Here is a 16099-nt window from a genome sequence, read left to right as displayed (position 1 = left end):
TTTTCAAGATGGTCGTGCAGGAGACAGATGAAATGTAGACCTTGTAAAACCATTGACCAAGAGAAATGGACTTTCTGAAATGCAACATGTACAGCAAATGAACAGCTACCATTTAAAACCGAGCAGTTTATAACTTGGAAATAGGATTTTTCAGAGTCGCTGTATGAGAGATGTGATGTGACTTTGTAATGAAATCATGTACATAAAATACAAACATGAGCTGTACTTTGAGAATTTAACAGGATTAAATAAAATAAGTTAGATATTACATAAGATAAATATTAAGATTTATACAATGGTAAAACATTAATTAAATCATGCGTAAAGATCAATAGCATGGACAAATATTTAATCCAATCATCTGAAATTGGTCAGATCAGAGATTCCACCTGACATGTTTACAGAGACGCTAGATGAACTGATTCGTTTAGTTGGATTGACATGATGGAGAGATTTATCATGAATGTGCATGTTAAAAGTGTTACAGTGTTTACTAATTCTGAACTAGGTTGTCTTACTTTATTTCTATTTTTAGCCTTTTGACCTTGAAAATGTTGAATAATACTGAACTGTTTTAATTTTTTACCAAAAACATTGTATCGTGTCCTGTTTTACCATGGCTATCTTTCAAGTTTTCTCTGAAAATCATTGCGTCACATAACCCACAGACGCAACACACACCACAAAAAGCATTAGAATGACTGTGTATATGGTTATCTTTTTCCCTGCTGATTCGATAGTAAAAAGATTTACAGCACCTCTTTTGATCGCATATAAAAAGCTCTGATCGAGACTGACTAGGGTCAACGGAGGCATTATGCATTTTTATTCTGATTGGACGTTGGATGGGATCAAAGGTACTCCATGTAAATTTGGGATTTTAAAAGTCCCATATTAAGAAAACCTCAGTTTCTTCATGTTTTTTAACAGTCATGTGTGCCTCCATAACCTGTCTATGAGGTCTAGTTCTGTCACCTCTCTCACTTGTTTGCTCCACTTTTCAGTGAATGTGTGCGCAAACGGGTGAATCTGAGATCTTTCCCTTTGTGACCCCATGAAGGGCACTAACTGCTGCCCCAGCAGTGCATACTGCTGTTGACCCGTCCTCGGCTAGCTGAGGTTGCCCTCTAAAATAACAGAGTGGATGCCAGCAAAAGCCACATTCTCTCAAGAGGGGAGTGGAAAGGCACTACTTATAAACATTTAACAGACACAGAAATGGCCTGTTTTCAGAAGAGTTCACTAGAGAGACTTTTTGAATGGCTAAAATAAACGACCAATGCTGAATTTGGTGTAATACACTTTGAAATCAGGGTCATTAGACCTCTGACACCTATATGAAATTGTTGAAAAAAATGTACATAATGGGACCTTTAATGGAACCATTTTTTGTCACTTTAACAAACAAACAAAAAAATTTAAGGCAGCTTTCTGCCACTTTGGTGTTTTGCCAAAAAATTTAGGAAACTCAATGCCCAGAAGAAAAACATCTAATAATTTAAGCAATTCCCATAACTAAATACATTTTTTTTAACAAGATTACTTTTCATTTGTATCACTTTGTGTATTTGTGTATTTGCTATCTTGATCTGGGAGCTTTTATTATACCACACTATGTGTTGGAACTTAAATGAAGGAACAAAGTCTGATAAGAAAACTCATTTTCAGATATTGACCTGCTCTGACTCTTGTCATCCTTTTATCTGGATTTGGAAGAGACTTAGGAAATTGCCATGTCTGGGATCTCAGGAACAATAAAGTATGTTTTATGTTTTAAAAGTTTTAATGGAAAACAAAATTCCAGTCGGGAACATTGTTGACCTCACAAGGCTGCTTGTGTTACCTTCTCTTGGAAAGAGCTTTTGATATTAAACAGTGTTTCTAATTTTCACATTTCTATGAAGAAATTCTGCACATATGGAACATGATGTAACTTCTGAACTCATTATTGTGACCTAGATTGCTGTGAGCAAGGATTTCTAATCTCTAATGTGAGTGTATAAAAGTTTTATAGAACAGAGCGCTCATTGGAGAGATATGTGTCCTTATATAACTCATAGAGAAGTAAGTACATATGTATATGTTTATGCTTTGGTCCTGTGTATAGGTTATATAATATATATGGCAGTTTTGACCAGTCTCTGAAGCTTACCAGAACCTAAAGACTTCATGTGATGAGTAAAAGTAGGTGATATTTGTGAATTTTAAAGTCACTCCATGTCTTCACTTTCTGATTGAGACAGATGGCGTAATAACTTTTACAGGAGTTATTAGAGACTTTTCTGGTGTTTTGGCGACTGACTTGAAGGCACATATTGTTCTGCAGTTACTGTAACGAACGAGCAGCGGGTGCCTCTCCCGTCCTAAAACACTCCCAGGCGGCCAAGTCTCAGTCGGCTCCGGCTACAGGTCAGTGTAGAATAACTGCAGTAGGTTATGGAAGTTCACTACAACATAGTTTATACATTTGTCAGTGAGAACTGGCTGTATTGTTTTTGTATAAACACACATATAATTTGGTGAGTTAAACACTGTAATATCCCTCCGTTACGGGGCGTTACCATAGCAACGCGTTAATCAGCTAGTTCAGATCAGCTGTCTTTTAACTGGTGGATGAGAGAAACGCGCTGTAGCCTGACAGAGGTTGTTTGACATAAAAAACACATCCAGGCCAACATGAAATAGTTTCTATACTTCAGCAAATGTTGTAGAAAAGAAATACAAATTTGTTAAAATATTTACTGTGTGGGACCATGGTAAAAATGGATTAAACAACTCGTAACCGTGTGTTAGATGGTTATAATGCCCGACGCGGAGTCGGGAAGACCACGACGCGCAGCGTTGTTTAATCCTTACTTATATTTATCTATTCAGTTTACATCAGTATTTGCAGTTTGTCAAGAAAAAGCTTCATGTTATTTGTTTGTTTTCTAAAATAGGTGGAATCCTAAAGACATTTTTTTTAAAGTCACGGTTTGATGTAAAAGAAAAAAATCATGTTAAAGATAAAAGGATAATCATGTTCAACAATCGAGATCTCAATTTCAGTCAAAATAATCGTGTTTATAATCTTTGCCATAATCAAGCAGCCCTGCTGTATTGTAATGAAACGTCTTTAAAATATTGCCTCCATCAGACTTAAAGACTGTAAAAGAAGCCTTGACTCACTGACAGGACTGTTTATATTCTTTTACATGATATTAAGTATCTCAAATAAAGTATTTTAGCAAGGTTTTATTCAGACCTGTGAATCTCCAGTTTACACAACTGACTTTACTGTACATTGGAATGAATTAGATGGACTTTATCAATCCTGAGGGGAAATTCTAAAAACTTGCAGAGGAGATTGAAAATAAATCTTGTTACTTGTTCAGATTAGTTAATTATGAGACTCTGAGTAGGTTCTTATTCATCCAGGTCATGGAATCCAGAACTACTGTGTGTGTTATTATAACGCAGAAGCGCATCAAATGGAAAATTGTTGTTTCTGCATTTTTGCTGATGCATGGTTAAACAGATAAGTTTGAAGAACAGCTAAACAAGCTGGGGATAAAGTATAAAAATGTATATAACAGTTGACATTTAAAGACACAGACACCACCATGTTCAGAAGCTTGCCTTGCCATAGACAAAATTTTTCATTAAATATGAAAAAACAAGGTCAGTTGTTAATTGCACATAAAAACACAGAGATTGCCAAACAGTTCCTGTAAAGTATGTATTGAATGTACCAAAACCACCTTTTTTATTCAAATAGAACAAAGTTCTCCTTCTCCGTAGTGTATTTACCAGAGTTCTTGAGTAGGAGTGTGCTGATTAACTATTTAATCAAGTAATCTCAATGTAACACATTGTGATTCAATCACGATTCATACGTGTTCAACAACAATTATTTGTCATTGTAATTAAATGACAAAGCAGCTATGATGTGTGGTAGTGTGCGAAAAGTCGAGATGTTGCCCGGACACTTTAGGGAGGTGGACCGGTCCATCCGCCTAAATCACAGGTGTGAAACTCCAGTCTTACGGGGCCGGTATCCTGCAGGTTTTTGTTGTCTCTATGCTCCAACACACCTGACCAAAATTCATAAATAGGTTGATAAGAAGCTGCTGGATCCTTTTGACTTGAATCAGTTGTGTTGGTAGAGGAAAACGACAAAAACCTGCTGGACACCGGCCCTCGAGGACTCAAGTTTGACACCCCTGCCCTAAACTGTCCAGGTGGCAAACTGTAAGCAACAGCAATAGCAAGAAGCTAGCAGCTAGCCTTGCAGCTACTCTTAGAGATATTTACTTATGCTGTTTGGCGGCTAGCATTCGGAAACATTTTGGTTTTATGGACATGAAAACAGACAAGGCCTGGACGAGGCTTACTCCATATGAAAGTTGTTTAAAGCAAAACTAAAATATGATAGTAATAATACAAACGTTACAGCTGGTCCGTTTTAAGACCAGGTTAGAGGAGGTTGTTGTTACTAATTATTGTTAACACATTTTCCCAAAAGATTCCAGGGAAACATTCAAAGACAATATGGAAAATATGTTTTGATATTAGTTGTATTAATTTATTTTTTCCACATAAATTAAAGATAGTAGAGATTTAATTTGTTTGTTTAGTTGAATAATGGATACCAAATGGAGTATAAAGTAGTATAAAAGTAACCACAGACTAAGAAAAAAAAACTTCAATTTGGAAAAAAGATGAATGAAAATCCTGACAATTGTTTAATATCCAATTTAAATTAAAAAATTAAACATTCATAAGTAATGTTGGCCTCATAAAATACATTGAGTAAAATGCTGTAATGTCTGTCTTTCTGAGGGGTTTTTGGTACATTGCAGTGGTCTTGAAATTCCTGGTGGTCGAGAGTAGATTGTCATTCCCAGGTAGTTGCCATTCCAGTTGCACCAACTATGGAAAAAAAACCATTGCCTATAAAACAGGCAATTTGTGAGCTTATATCAATGTCGCATAAAAGAAGAAAATTATGAACCGATTGTTAAAAAAGATTTTGAAGAAAGGGGGGGGGGAGGGGGGGGGGGGGGGGATCGTGCTATATATTGAAAAATGGACGGAGCCCTTGCAATGTATGGTAGTTTTCACTGGTGCCGTAGTGGCAGTATAATCTATGTCATCACTCAAGGAAAATTCTTTTTAAAAAAATGGGGAAGGAGTGGGCGGTTGTGAGCTTGAGGGTGAACGATTGACACCCATCAAACTTCAAGCTGCCTTTAACTAAGAGCTAAGTGCGCTAGACTGGAGCCAATGGGGGCTAATCAGCTAATGGCAGTAGATGGGCTAAAGCTAAAGGGTGGTGTTTACGCTATAAACATACTGGATGCAAAATATATCATAAAATAAAAATTTCCTTCTGTGTTCTGGGAACAACTTTAACACACGATCAGACAGCTAATGGTGTTTGCTTGTGGTGATTAAACTACAAATCCCCTAATATCTGCAGGCGAGAATAGGCTATAGTTTGCATCCACATTTGCAGCAAAGATAACACATTTACACTGCCTGTTTGTCCCCTTAAAATGAGGCGACCTGCAGGCTTATAACTTCTTCTGCATACTTACATAAGCACATTTGTTCCAGTTCTATTTAGATCTGTACTTCTGATCACCTCTAACATAGGAGTATTAACATCAGCTTTAACCATTTGTTGAGTATATATGTATGTACACACAACCACATCCCTATATACATCAACCTTTAATGGAAAAAATGTAAGTAAGTGAGCGGGTATTCAAACCATAATCTCACTGCCTTTTTATACTTTGATTTCACAATGTCACTCGGATTTACAGTGTAAGAATGAACTTGGCGACTTAGCCCACGTTATCTGTTCCAGTAAAGCTGACTAGCAAAACAAAGAAAAACATATTCCAGAGACACAGGAGTACAAATTATGTTCCGGTCAAGGATTTAAGTTTTATGGAAGGAACAGAGAAAGTGGAAAAACTAAAAAGAGAAGTGTGCCTAGTAATCCTGTTGTTTCCCCTGGAAGAATATAATCAAGGTGGCGACAAGACGAAACTTAATACATTTCTGATAGAGTTTCCACTTTACATCGTTAAGCCTCCCACTTCTTTGCAAGTGTGGGGTTAAGGTGTGGGTAAAGTCTCACCTTGAAATACGATTGTGGATTTTCTTGACAACCACAAGGCTGCCTTCTTTGCTGAAACTGAAGGAGGCATAAGATGAACGGTCTTTCATTTGGTCCCTCATCTGGTTTTGGGCTGAGTGATCTGTTTGCCCAGTCTATCTCGGCGTTGTTAGAGTGGGTGAGTGGGTCCGCGATTATGCCAGGGCCTGGGATTCCGCAAGGAGCTCAGTAGTAAACTTGACTAAGTTATTATCATTATTGTTGTTGTTATTATTATAAACTCAATTAAATTAAAAACTCATTCTTATCTATCCTCTTAAGTCTTATTTGACTGAATTATAATTTAGCAATTTTTTATTATTTATTTTTTATTTATTATTATATTATTTTCCGTCCCTTCTTATTTGAGTGATTATTGATCATTTTGCCTTTACTTTAATGGAAGGTTATGATATAAATTGGGGGACGACAGTAGATGTGTAGTGCATGGAGATTAAATTGGTTTAATGGGGTTATGATACGGGAAGTGAAGGAGACTGTGCTGTGCTGTCCAGTGTGACACCCAGGCTCTGAACCTGAAGGTAGAGAGAGATGGAGGAATTGTAAATGCATATTGACAGATTTGATAAAAAGTCTTATTTGTTCCAATAAGCAAGTGTGGTACATAGTGTAGCATGGCATGCACAATGTAATGCACAATGAGGGTCCGTCTAAAAAAATTTTTAGGCAAAATTATTATTTTTGCTTTAATCCCTCCAGATTTAACTCTGATCGCTTGTAAAAAACCTTTTGGGAACGTCTCCTGTAGGTTTTGGACAAGCACCCTGATTATTTGTTGTGGAGTTACATGCATATATGCTAAAAATGTTACTATCTAATATTGATGAAGAATTCTTCCAAAAAAAAAAAATTCCTGGATCCAGAAGGTCATCTGGATCACTCCCAAAATTTAATGGAATCAAAGTTAGACCAAGATCCGATCTCAGGAGAAAAATCATAAAAACCTGTCTCACTGGTTTTTATGATTTTTCTTAAAGTTGCAAACAGACAGACAAACACCTGCAAAAACATAACGGGAGGTAATGAAAAGATATGGTGCCACGTGATGTTGTCCAGCCAGTGTACATTTGTAATCTGGATGAGGACAGGCGTACCAGCGAGGCTCACGCTGTGACAGCTGCTTTCCACAGAGTTTATCTTGGAAAACGATATTTAAATTCAAGTAATGGGAAAGTTGCAGCACTTCTTAAAAGGCAATATCCTGTTAATAGAAAAGTTCATAAACATGTAAGGGTCTGTTTAGGGACGTTATTTGTACTATTTATCTTTTTGCTTAGCTACTGTACATGTTTTACATTGGAAAATTCTGCTAATACCAGTTCCAGTCCCTGAGGAACAGGAATGAGGACAAATTGTTTATTGTCTTAGTATTAATATTATTTTAGGAAGAGGAGCATCTCGATTCTCTCATACAGAGTATAAATTCCTGGGCAGGGGAGTAGTGAATATCAGTGTCTCTGTGTCACAAAAGAAGAGTGAAAAATGTTTAGCTTGAAAGCCTGAACATCTTTAACTATTTATTTGAGAGCGATCCTACAGACTCTGGGATATTTTAATCTGTAAAGTGCAATTTAAGGTGTCTCTACGTAATTCTGGATTCTTATTTGACTCATACTGCTAAATAAATTTCTGCTTTGATACCACCTCGACAGTTCTGACTGATAAGGATCTGGACATTTAACCACCAGAGAATGTAATATTCTGAAGTGTTTATTAAGTAAACTAGCTGGTGTTTATTGTATCCTTTCTGCCTTTTAAAAGAAGTGACGTGTTTGTAAACATGCTAGATCTTAATTAGCTAATTCTTCTTTCCTCTAACAGGTTGTGCGAAGACTGGAGGCGTGCGCTTCTCAGAGGAACCTCCTACTGCCGGAGCCCCTTCACATGTTCATTTCGACGATAAATTACATGACTCTGTTGTCATGGTGACTCGGGAGGATGATGGCAACTTCATGGTGAAGGTGGGTTAAACTATGCAATATTCTAATTGTTGACAGCTACAGTAAATTTGAGTTTTGCTTTTATTTACTCTAATATGAATGTGATTCACAAAAGATTTTCCCTTTTGTTCTCAATGTTCATAATGACTTCGTCGTAAAAAATGTTTTCTGGTCTTTTTCACATCCTGTTTGCAATTCAGCTCGTGCAACAGGATCGGATCCTGTTTCTTTTGTCCAAGTTTGAGATTGCAGTTTTTGAGATGTATATATTTTCCTGGTAGTTGACAGTCTCAGTGTTGGGAGCTGAACAATTAAGTATAATGGCATTACTAACAGTATTACTTTTTTAGCAGTAAATTATTCTAAACAATTACTTTTCCCATCATGGTGGCGCCATTACCGTTACTGAACATTAAATATGGAGTGTCACTATGAATTGGTTCAATATAACTGCATTAGGTCACCTGTTTTAAATTGCTGACCCAGAGAGGGAAGGACTTTAAGCTGTGACTTTTATTCCGGGATCTGCGAATTGTGTGGAATACTAGATATAAAAATGATTTATCACATTAGTGGTATTAGCACTGCTGTCCACCATCATTTCTGCGGCAAATCCATTAAGTCAGATCTTCCAAGTTAATAGACTTTCCTCTTTTTATTTGGCTTAAAAGCTAAATGTTCCCATGCCAGCAATGTTATTCTTCGAAGTAGTTTTTAATGTTTATATCAACAAACATCTGCCAGAGTGCAGTTGCTCTTATACAAGTGATACACCTTTAAAAATAAACATAGCTGCAGAAGACTAATGCACAGAGGCCATGTCTCTGAAAGTGTGCCAGTTTACAGCCCTGTCAAACAGCAGAAAATGTTAGTTATGTTTTATTTTACTCAAGTTTCTGGTGTTTCTGTGTGTGTTTGATTGCATAGTTGTGGTTTTTTGTTTCTCCTTTTTTCTCTTCTCTTCTCACTCTTGTTCAAGCTCTCCCTTCTGTTGTTCTTCTGTTCCGATACAGCAACTATATGTAAATTTGGAAAGATAGGATTTAAAAATGAATAAATTAAAATAAGGTTCCTCTTTGTAAAGCAAATTTGTTTGGTTAAACACAGCAGTGAGACCATCACTGTGCTGTCAGGACAGGTTAAAAAAAGAAAAGAAAAAGTACAAGTTAATCTACTTTAAATCTAATCTAATTTAAATTAGTGTTTATCTTATATGTAACTGCTAGAAATGCAGTATATAATGTTGCAATCTTTTAACAATCTGACACTAAAGGTTTAATTTAAGTTATTTTCACTACTGTACAGGAAGAAATTGAAAGGCTTATATTTGCAAGATTGTGATCAGTCTTTTTCCCCTAACCTCAGATATCTGGCTTCATTACATGCTTCCATGGATAAGAAATGTTCTGTAGCATTTTCATGCTGTCCTTGTGTGCTTCATCGAGGCTACATTCAGCAGAAAACTAGATGTTAGTACAAGTCATCCATAATATGTTAAGCACACGATGAGATTTCATTAAAGGCTGAACAAAGGTCGCCCAAATTATACTATGTATCAAGATCAACATATTTGAACATATTGAGGTAAATACAGATTAAATCACACTTACGTTTTTATCATGATTAATTTATCATTTATGTCTGCAATTTATTTATTTATTTTTTTTTTAAATTTATTTATTTATTTATTTTTTTTTGTTGAAATGATGTCTGGAGGAGCTCTTTGTTTCTGGGAAAAAGAACAGGTCTTATCTGTAATACATCCAGGAGAAGATTAAAGTCTTCTTATCACTGTTAATCTCCTATGTTGGTTATAAAGGCTCAGAACAATGATATCAGACCTCTCATCTGTTCTCTGCTGTCAGCTCCTAAACACATCGGGTGCTCAAGTCTGAAGCCAAACTAAGGCAAAAAAGGATGCTGTAGACTGTGGTTGTTATGTACTGATGACTTACCTTTCAAAAATGACCATTTCATTTTAGTTACACAGATACTGATGGGTTGTGACCATAGACTGTATATAAAGAGATGGACGGAGTCTCCGTGAAGTCACCCATAGGTTTATGAAGAGCTGAAATGAAGCTAGGTGGGCGGTTCCTACCGTCGCCATGTTGGCAGCGTCATGCGCGTTGTCTCGCCCGGAAAATACAAAGCTGGGCAAAGAGGTGGAGCAGAATGGCGGGCCATGAACGTCATGGTGGATGATTGACATCGAACGAACTCCGAGCTTTCTGTAGCTAAAAGCTAACCAAGCTAACCCCGAGATAACGGGAGCTAACCAGCTAATGGCGGTAAGCGGGCTAAAGCTAAGTCACGTTGTTAACCGGCTAAAAAGCGCGTTGTTCTATGTTCTTCTTACTTGAAGCGGGAGATTGGTACCAGTCAATCAAAAGGACACGCCCCTAAATATGCCGAACTTCGAGATTAAATTACTTTTAAACGGGCGAGTTAGAAAAACATTCACTCCCCCCACAGTTGTCATGGAGGTAAACCTGACCTATTAACCAAAAATGGATTTTTGAACCAGGCTGTAAACATGTTTATTTCGTCCGTGAAGTTGGCCTTTTTAACATGGGAGTCTATGGGGATTCACTCTGTTTTGCAGCCCCTAGTGGATGAAGGGGGAACTGCAGTTCTATGCACTTCTGCATAGGCTTTACTTTTTACCGCCGGAGGTTGCCGTTTGGTTGTGACTGAACGATTGTGACAATTGCTATGTTTACATGGGAGTTTTAATTCCTCTTTAATTCCGAATAAAATTTAATTTCGCTTTAAACTGATGAAAAACGACCATATAAACACCTAATTCATAATGCAAAAGTCTATTCGGAATAAAACAATTCCAATGTAAGTCACTGGTTTATTCTCATTTTAATTCGACACTGTTTAATTCCTCTATCATGTAAACCTTAATTCCACTCTAAGCTAATTCCGGTCATTCTGCGCATGCTTGTTACCTTGTCCCGTCCCGATGATGCCCGTTGTTTTGCCTCTTGTCTTCATGAGTCTATTATCTTTCTCCGTCTCAGTTACTGCAAAAAGTGAATTAGTATGCTAGTGTTGAGCTGGTACTTGAAAATTATAATCAAAATAGCAGCGAAACTGGGACTTATTATGTAGTTTTTACAAGTTACGGCCGAAAAGACGAGAAGCATGAAACGAACTTTATTTCTGGTATACGTCATGCGTCATGTGCACCCTCTGTCCAGTCAGAACTCTTCCCAGTCCACCGCTCTAAAGAGGGACTAAGTGAGGACGTGTTTAATGCAAACCTCCATTTGGAATTACTACTTTCATGTAAACTTGTTGGAGAATACTGTTAATTTGGAGTTATTTAATTCTAAATTATTGATTCCGAATTAAAAAACATCATGAAACCATAGCCAATCACTAACAATCCTGCTTCTATGGTATAGTTTATTTTTCTCAAGGATTGGGGTGTTTGTTTAACTTTTTAGGTCCTTTATTGCCTTTGATATTTATGTTTTTCCTCTTAGAATTAATACGTATTAATTAATTAATACATCCGATTACACCCTTTTTATCCATAAAAATATTGGAAGCAATATGCTACGTATCTTGCTACAAGGAAGTGCAGCTGCATTTGATGCAAATGACTAAAAGTGTGTTTTAATGTCACAGGAGAACATTGACATTTAATGTTTCACTTGCACATGAATCGGTGAATCAGATTCGCTCGTGGCATGACTATTGATAGCTGCATTGGTTTTTTTATTCAGGCCATCATTTTGGAACATGTTTTAATGCCTCCACCCAGTTTATTGGATTACCCTGAAATAATTTTCCAGGTTTTATTTATATTCACCTTTGTGAAGCCCTTTTTTTTCTTTTACACTTCTATGAAATAATCCTTTTTTGTTTGGATTGAAGGCTTTTAATTACTATCACATAGATCAATGGCATTACTTTTTCTAACACATTAATAATGTACCCTTTTGAGAAATCTGCCCTGTTCCTGCTCTGACTTTCAGTGTCAGAAGGTCACAGTTTGTACATGTCAATTATAGCATTTTAACACTTTTCTAACAAATCGACTCCTTTTGACTTGTAGTAATAGTTATTTCATGTTGACTATATTTGCTGTTATGGGGACCAATGTGCCTTAAAAGACTGTTCATTCGGCCAACAACTCTTTGGCTTGGAGCATCAAACTGTACCATATTTTATATTACCGTACCATATTATTATATATTTTATTATATTGCATATTACTGTACCATATTATTATATATTATATTATTATATATTTTACTATATTATATATTACCGTACCATATTATTATATTATTACATATTTTATTATATTATATATTACCGTACCATTCATTCATTCATTTTCTGAACCGCTTAATCCAATTCAGGGTTGCGGGGAAGCTGGAGGGTTAGGGTTAGGGTTAACCCAGCTGGCTTTGAGCAACAGGTACACCCTCACACTAGGGGCACCTAGGGGCAATTTTGAGTAACAAATTAATCTTTGGATGGTGGGAGGAAGCCGGAGAGAACCCACGCACAAACGGGGAGAACATACAGACTCCATACAGAAAGGCTACTATCCTCGCCCCAGCTGAGGATCGAACCAGTGACCCTCTTGCTGTGAGGCCACAGTGGTAACCACTGTACCACCGTGCAGCCCATTACTGTACCATAGCATCATATATTATATTATTATATATCTTGATATATTACATATTGCCGTACCATATTACTCAAAGTACTGCATGGTAGTGTAGTGGTTAGCACTGCAGCCTCACAGCAGGAAGGTTTTTGGTTCGAGCTGCGGGGAGGTTTGAACAGTGCCCTTTGCTGGAGGAGTTTACATCTTTTCCCCATGTAACACTGGTTTCTTTCCAGGTCCTCCGGCTTCCTCCCACCCAGTGTGTGTGTTAGATTAGGTTAGTTCAGGGGTCGGCCCTAGAGCCGCATGCGGCTCTTTAGCACTGCCCTAGTGGCTCCCTGGAGCTTTTTCAAAAATGTGTTTAAAAAAAAAAATGGAAAAGATATATATTTTTGTTTTGATCTGGTTCTGTAGGAGGACAAACATGACACAAACATTCTTAACATTTTCCAATGCTGTAAAAATGTGTAGAATAAATATTAAATTTCAACATTTCTGTCAAGGAAGATTTGCGTCATAGCCATAACCACATAGCCTATCAGCAGGGCGGGAGGAGGCAGGTGCCACCACAACACACAGCAGCTGTGTGAAAAATGGTCAGATATCCAGTTTTGTGGATATCGGGTCTTTATTTGTCCTCTTAATAAAATGCAGAAATAAAAAAGTTTCAACATTTTTTTAGGGATATTTATCATTTATTACCATGTAACATAATGAAATTTTTATTGTGTAATCCTCTGCTTTCTGGTGTACAAAAAAGGAGTAAAAGACAAAAATCTGACTGTGTTCTGCAAGATTTTGAGCAAAATTATGACCATAAGGTGATGCCAAATGTCTCAGTAACTATATGTATCACACATGTCCCTCTGGGTTCTTATAAGATAAATCTGTAAAGTTACTTGATACAGCTAAATTCCCAGTAAGATTGCTGTCATTTCATTTTTTGTGAATTAGCTAAACACATTAGAAATTAACTTAAAAAGCTGTCAATTAATGGTTAGGACTGTGTTAGTCATTAATGAAAAGTGGTGTTTGTAGTGACAGTCACAAAAAGAACATGACTCAAAATTTAAGCCATTCTCACTGCATGTTGACTACAGGGCAGCATTTAAATGTATTCTTCTCAAGTGGTAATGGAGAGCAAAGCTAAAATCTTTTTTTTTTTTTGCTAAATATAAACACATTGAACAGATACAAGGAATGTTTTGCTGATAGATGCTGCCATTCTAGTTGAAACTGCAAGATAAGTAAACCTAAAATAAAGGAATAAAATTAATACAAAGTTATAAATTAGCAGACACTTGTTTAAGTGTTCTTAAATCTGCAGTAGAGGCTATTGAGGTTGTAAGCCAGGGTTTTGTTGACCTCAGCAGTGGGGGCAGGGCGTCTCTTGTAGTTGGTGATCTCCCCCACGCCTTTCTGCACAGTTGTTGGGTCGTTAGCTGAAAACTGGTTCCTCAGCTTTTCAAAGTAGCACCTCTTGGCCACTCTGATCTCCGTTAAAGGCGTGTCGGTACAGGTCTGTGTCTCTACTCCTGTAACATCCTCCTTGGCTTAACAACGGCGTCTTAAGTTTTGGAGTGAACCAAAGTTCATTGTTATTATATGAACAAAATTACCTTGGTTGGCGCACGTGCGTCCTTACAGAAGCTAATGCATGACGTCAGTAAATGCAAGTTCATCTTCAAACACACTCCGGTCACAGGTGTCAAAATAGTCCTAAGGTTCCTATTTGCCTACATAGGACCACTTCTTCGCAGTCCTAACTACAGGCTTAGCAGATTGTATTTCTAGTCACGCGCTGAAAATTTAAAAAGTTTTTTAAGCTTGACACGCAGAACGCACGTAACTCGCGTCAAAAGCCAGAGTTGGAAAATCTGAGCTTTGGCCGCTTGACGCAGGGCGTCAACCAATCAGAGTGATCAGCACGCGGCTCCTGGAGTGCGCCTACAATTTATCTGGTGAACCCAGACACGGGGCTGAGACCCCCTACGACAGTGTTCTTTATCGCATGCGGCTCACTGACTCTTGACTTGCGGCTCATGAAGCAGCCACTGGTTTTCTGAAAATGCTATCTAAACAAGTCATAATGACCCTCAACGGTGCAGTTCTCTCCACAAACAAGAGCTGCAGGCTGCTTGCAGAAACTTTGCTGTCGTAACGGCCCTAACTGACCCTGTCAGAGTTGCCAGTTTTGACTGATTTCAGCTGGACCGAACTCCACCAAAGAGCTGCTCCGTCGGTAGCTCTGTATGTATATTGAAAAAGAAACACCCACATTCTGGAGGCATTATTGTATTTTCACCATATACTGTTGCTATTACTCCGTGAATTATTTAGGATTAAAAAAATCCTTACTAAAAAGCTAAACGTTACTGTTTTGGCAATGTAGCAAGATACGTAGCCTGGCAACGCTTTGTTTGATGCTCAAGACGCGTTTGGTCTGAACACACCGTTAAGGTTCAGAAGAAGAAACTCAAAGTTCAGGTTGCAATGTTTATGTACGAATGTGACATCAGTCCACCAAGTTAGAGGCATATTCTTCCACCCTTTGCTTGTCTCTTCCATAATGCAGTCCATGTAGAACAGCAGAAAGCCCAAGAGATGCAGCTCTTTGTGTGATCCAAAGAGCTCCTGACAGTACAAAGTCTCTGTTGGTCCTGTTCAGAAGACGCAGATAAACAGTTAATCCCCATCTTGTTGGGGAGAGAGAGGACACTGGCCAAGCAAATCGCTGTGAGCATTGTGTGGAAATATTGTCTGAGCTTCACAAGCATGCCAGCTTGCCTATACCATCTGCATCCCTTCTATAGTCCATAGCGTGTTGCTGGTCCATCAGCCAAATGTTTAAAAAAAACAAAAAAAAACCTCATCCCTGCTTAAAGTTATGTGCTTTTAATGTACAGACACAAAAAGCAGAACCACTTGGGTTGCCAAGATAAGTCAATTAGTCGTGATTACGTTGACTAATTAGATGCAATTTTTTTTGCACAATTTTTTTGTACCTTCTGCTGCCTTGTCTACCTTTCTGTCCTCGATACACATGCAGTAGTGACAGTCGGAGTCAGCCCTGAAGTCACTGGAAAAGTTGTGCTAAAACAACAGCATTAGGGCTGTGACGATATGCTTTTGTCCCAATTTCGATTCGATTCTGATTTTTTTGGGTGCCGATTCTATTTAAATTGCCATTCTCACAATTCTTTGATATTGATGATTTTTGTAGATTAAAAAACAAAATAAATAAATAAAACATTTTTATTTTTCTTGATTTCAATTAGGAAAAAACAACACAGTAGTCAGATCATCATTCTGCTGCTATAATGCCCAAGAAGACAAGTAAAAAGATCAATAAAA

The 16099-nt window shown here is 37.5% G+C and overlaps 1 protein-coding gene across 3 annotated transcripts in view; it reads left to right on the top strand.

Annotated features, from left to right (window-relative positions):
- The window catches only part of adisspb (adipose secreted signaling protein b), a 38596-nt gene that overhangs the window by 9446 nt on the left and 13051 nt on the right, over positions 1 to 16099 (top strand). For all 3 annotated transcript variants that reach the window (XM_079257666.1, XM_079257664.1, XM_079257665.1), the window contains exon 3: positions 7991 to 8130. In XM_079257666.1, the coding sequence (XP_079113792.1) occupies positions 7991 to 8130 (140 nt within the window). The remainder of the gene's footprint in view (positions 1 to 7990; positions 8131 to 16099) is intronic.

The sequence above is a fragment of the Telmatherina bonti genome, assembly GCF_933228915.1.
Source record: "Telmatherina bonti genome assembly, chromosome: 18".
Classification (NCBI taxonomy): domain Eukaryota; kingdom Metazoa; phylum Chordata; class Actinopteri; order Atheriniformes; family Telmatherinidae; genus Telmatherina; species Telmatherina bonti.
This window is presented reverse-complemented; position numbering and strand designations above follow the sequence as displayed.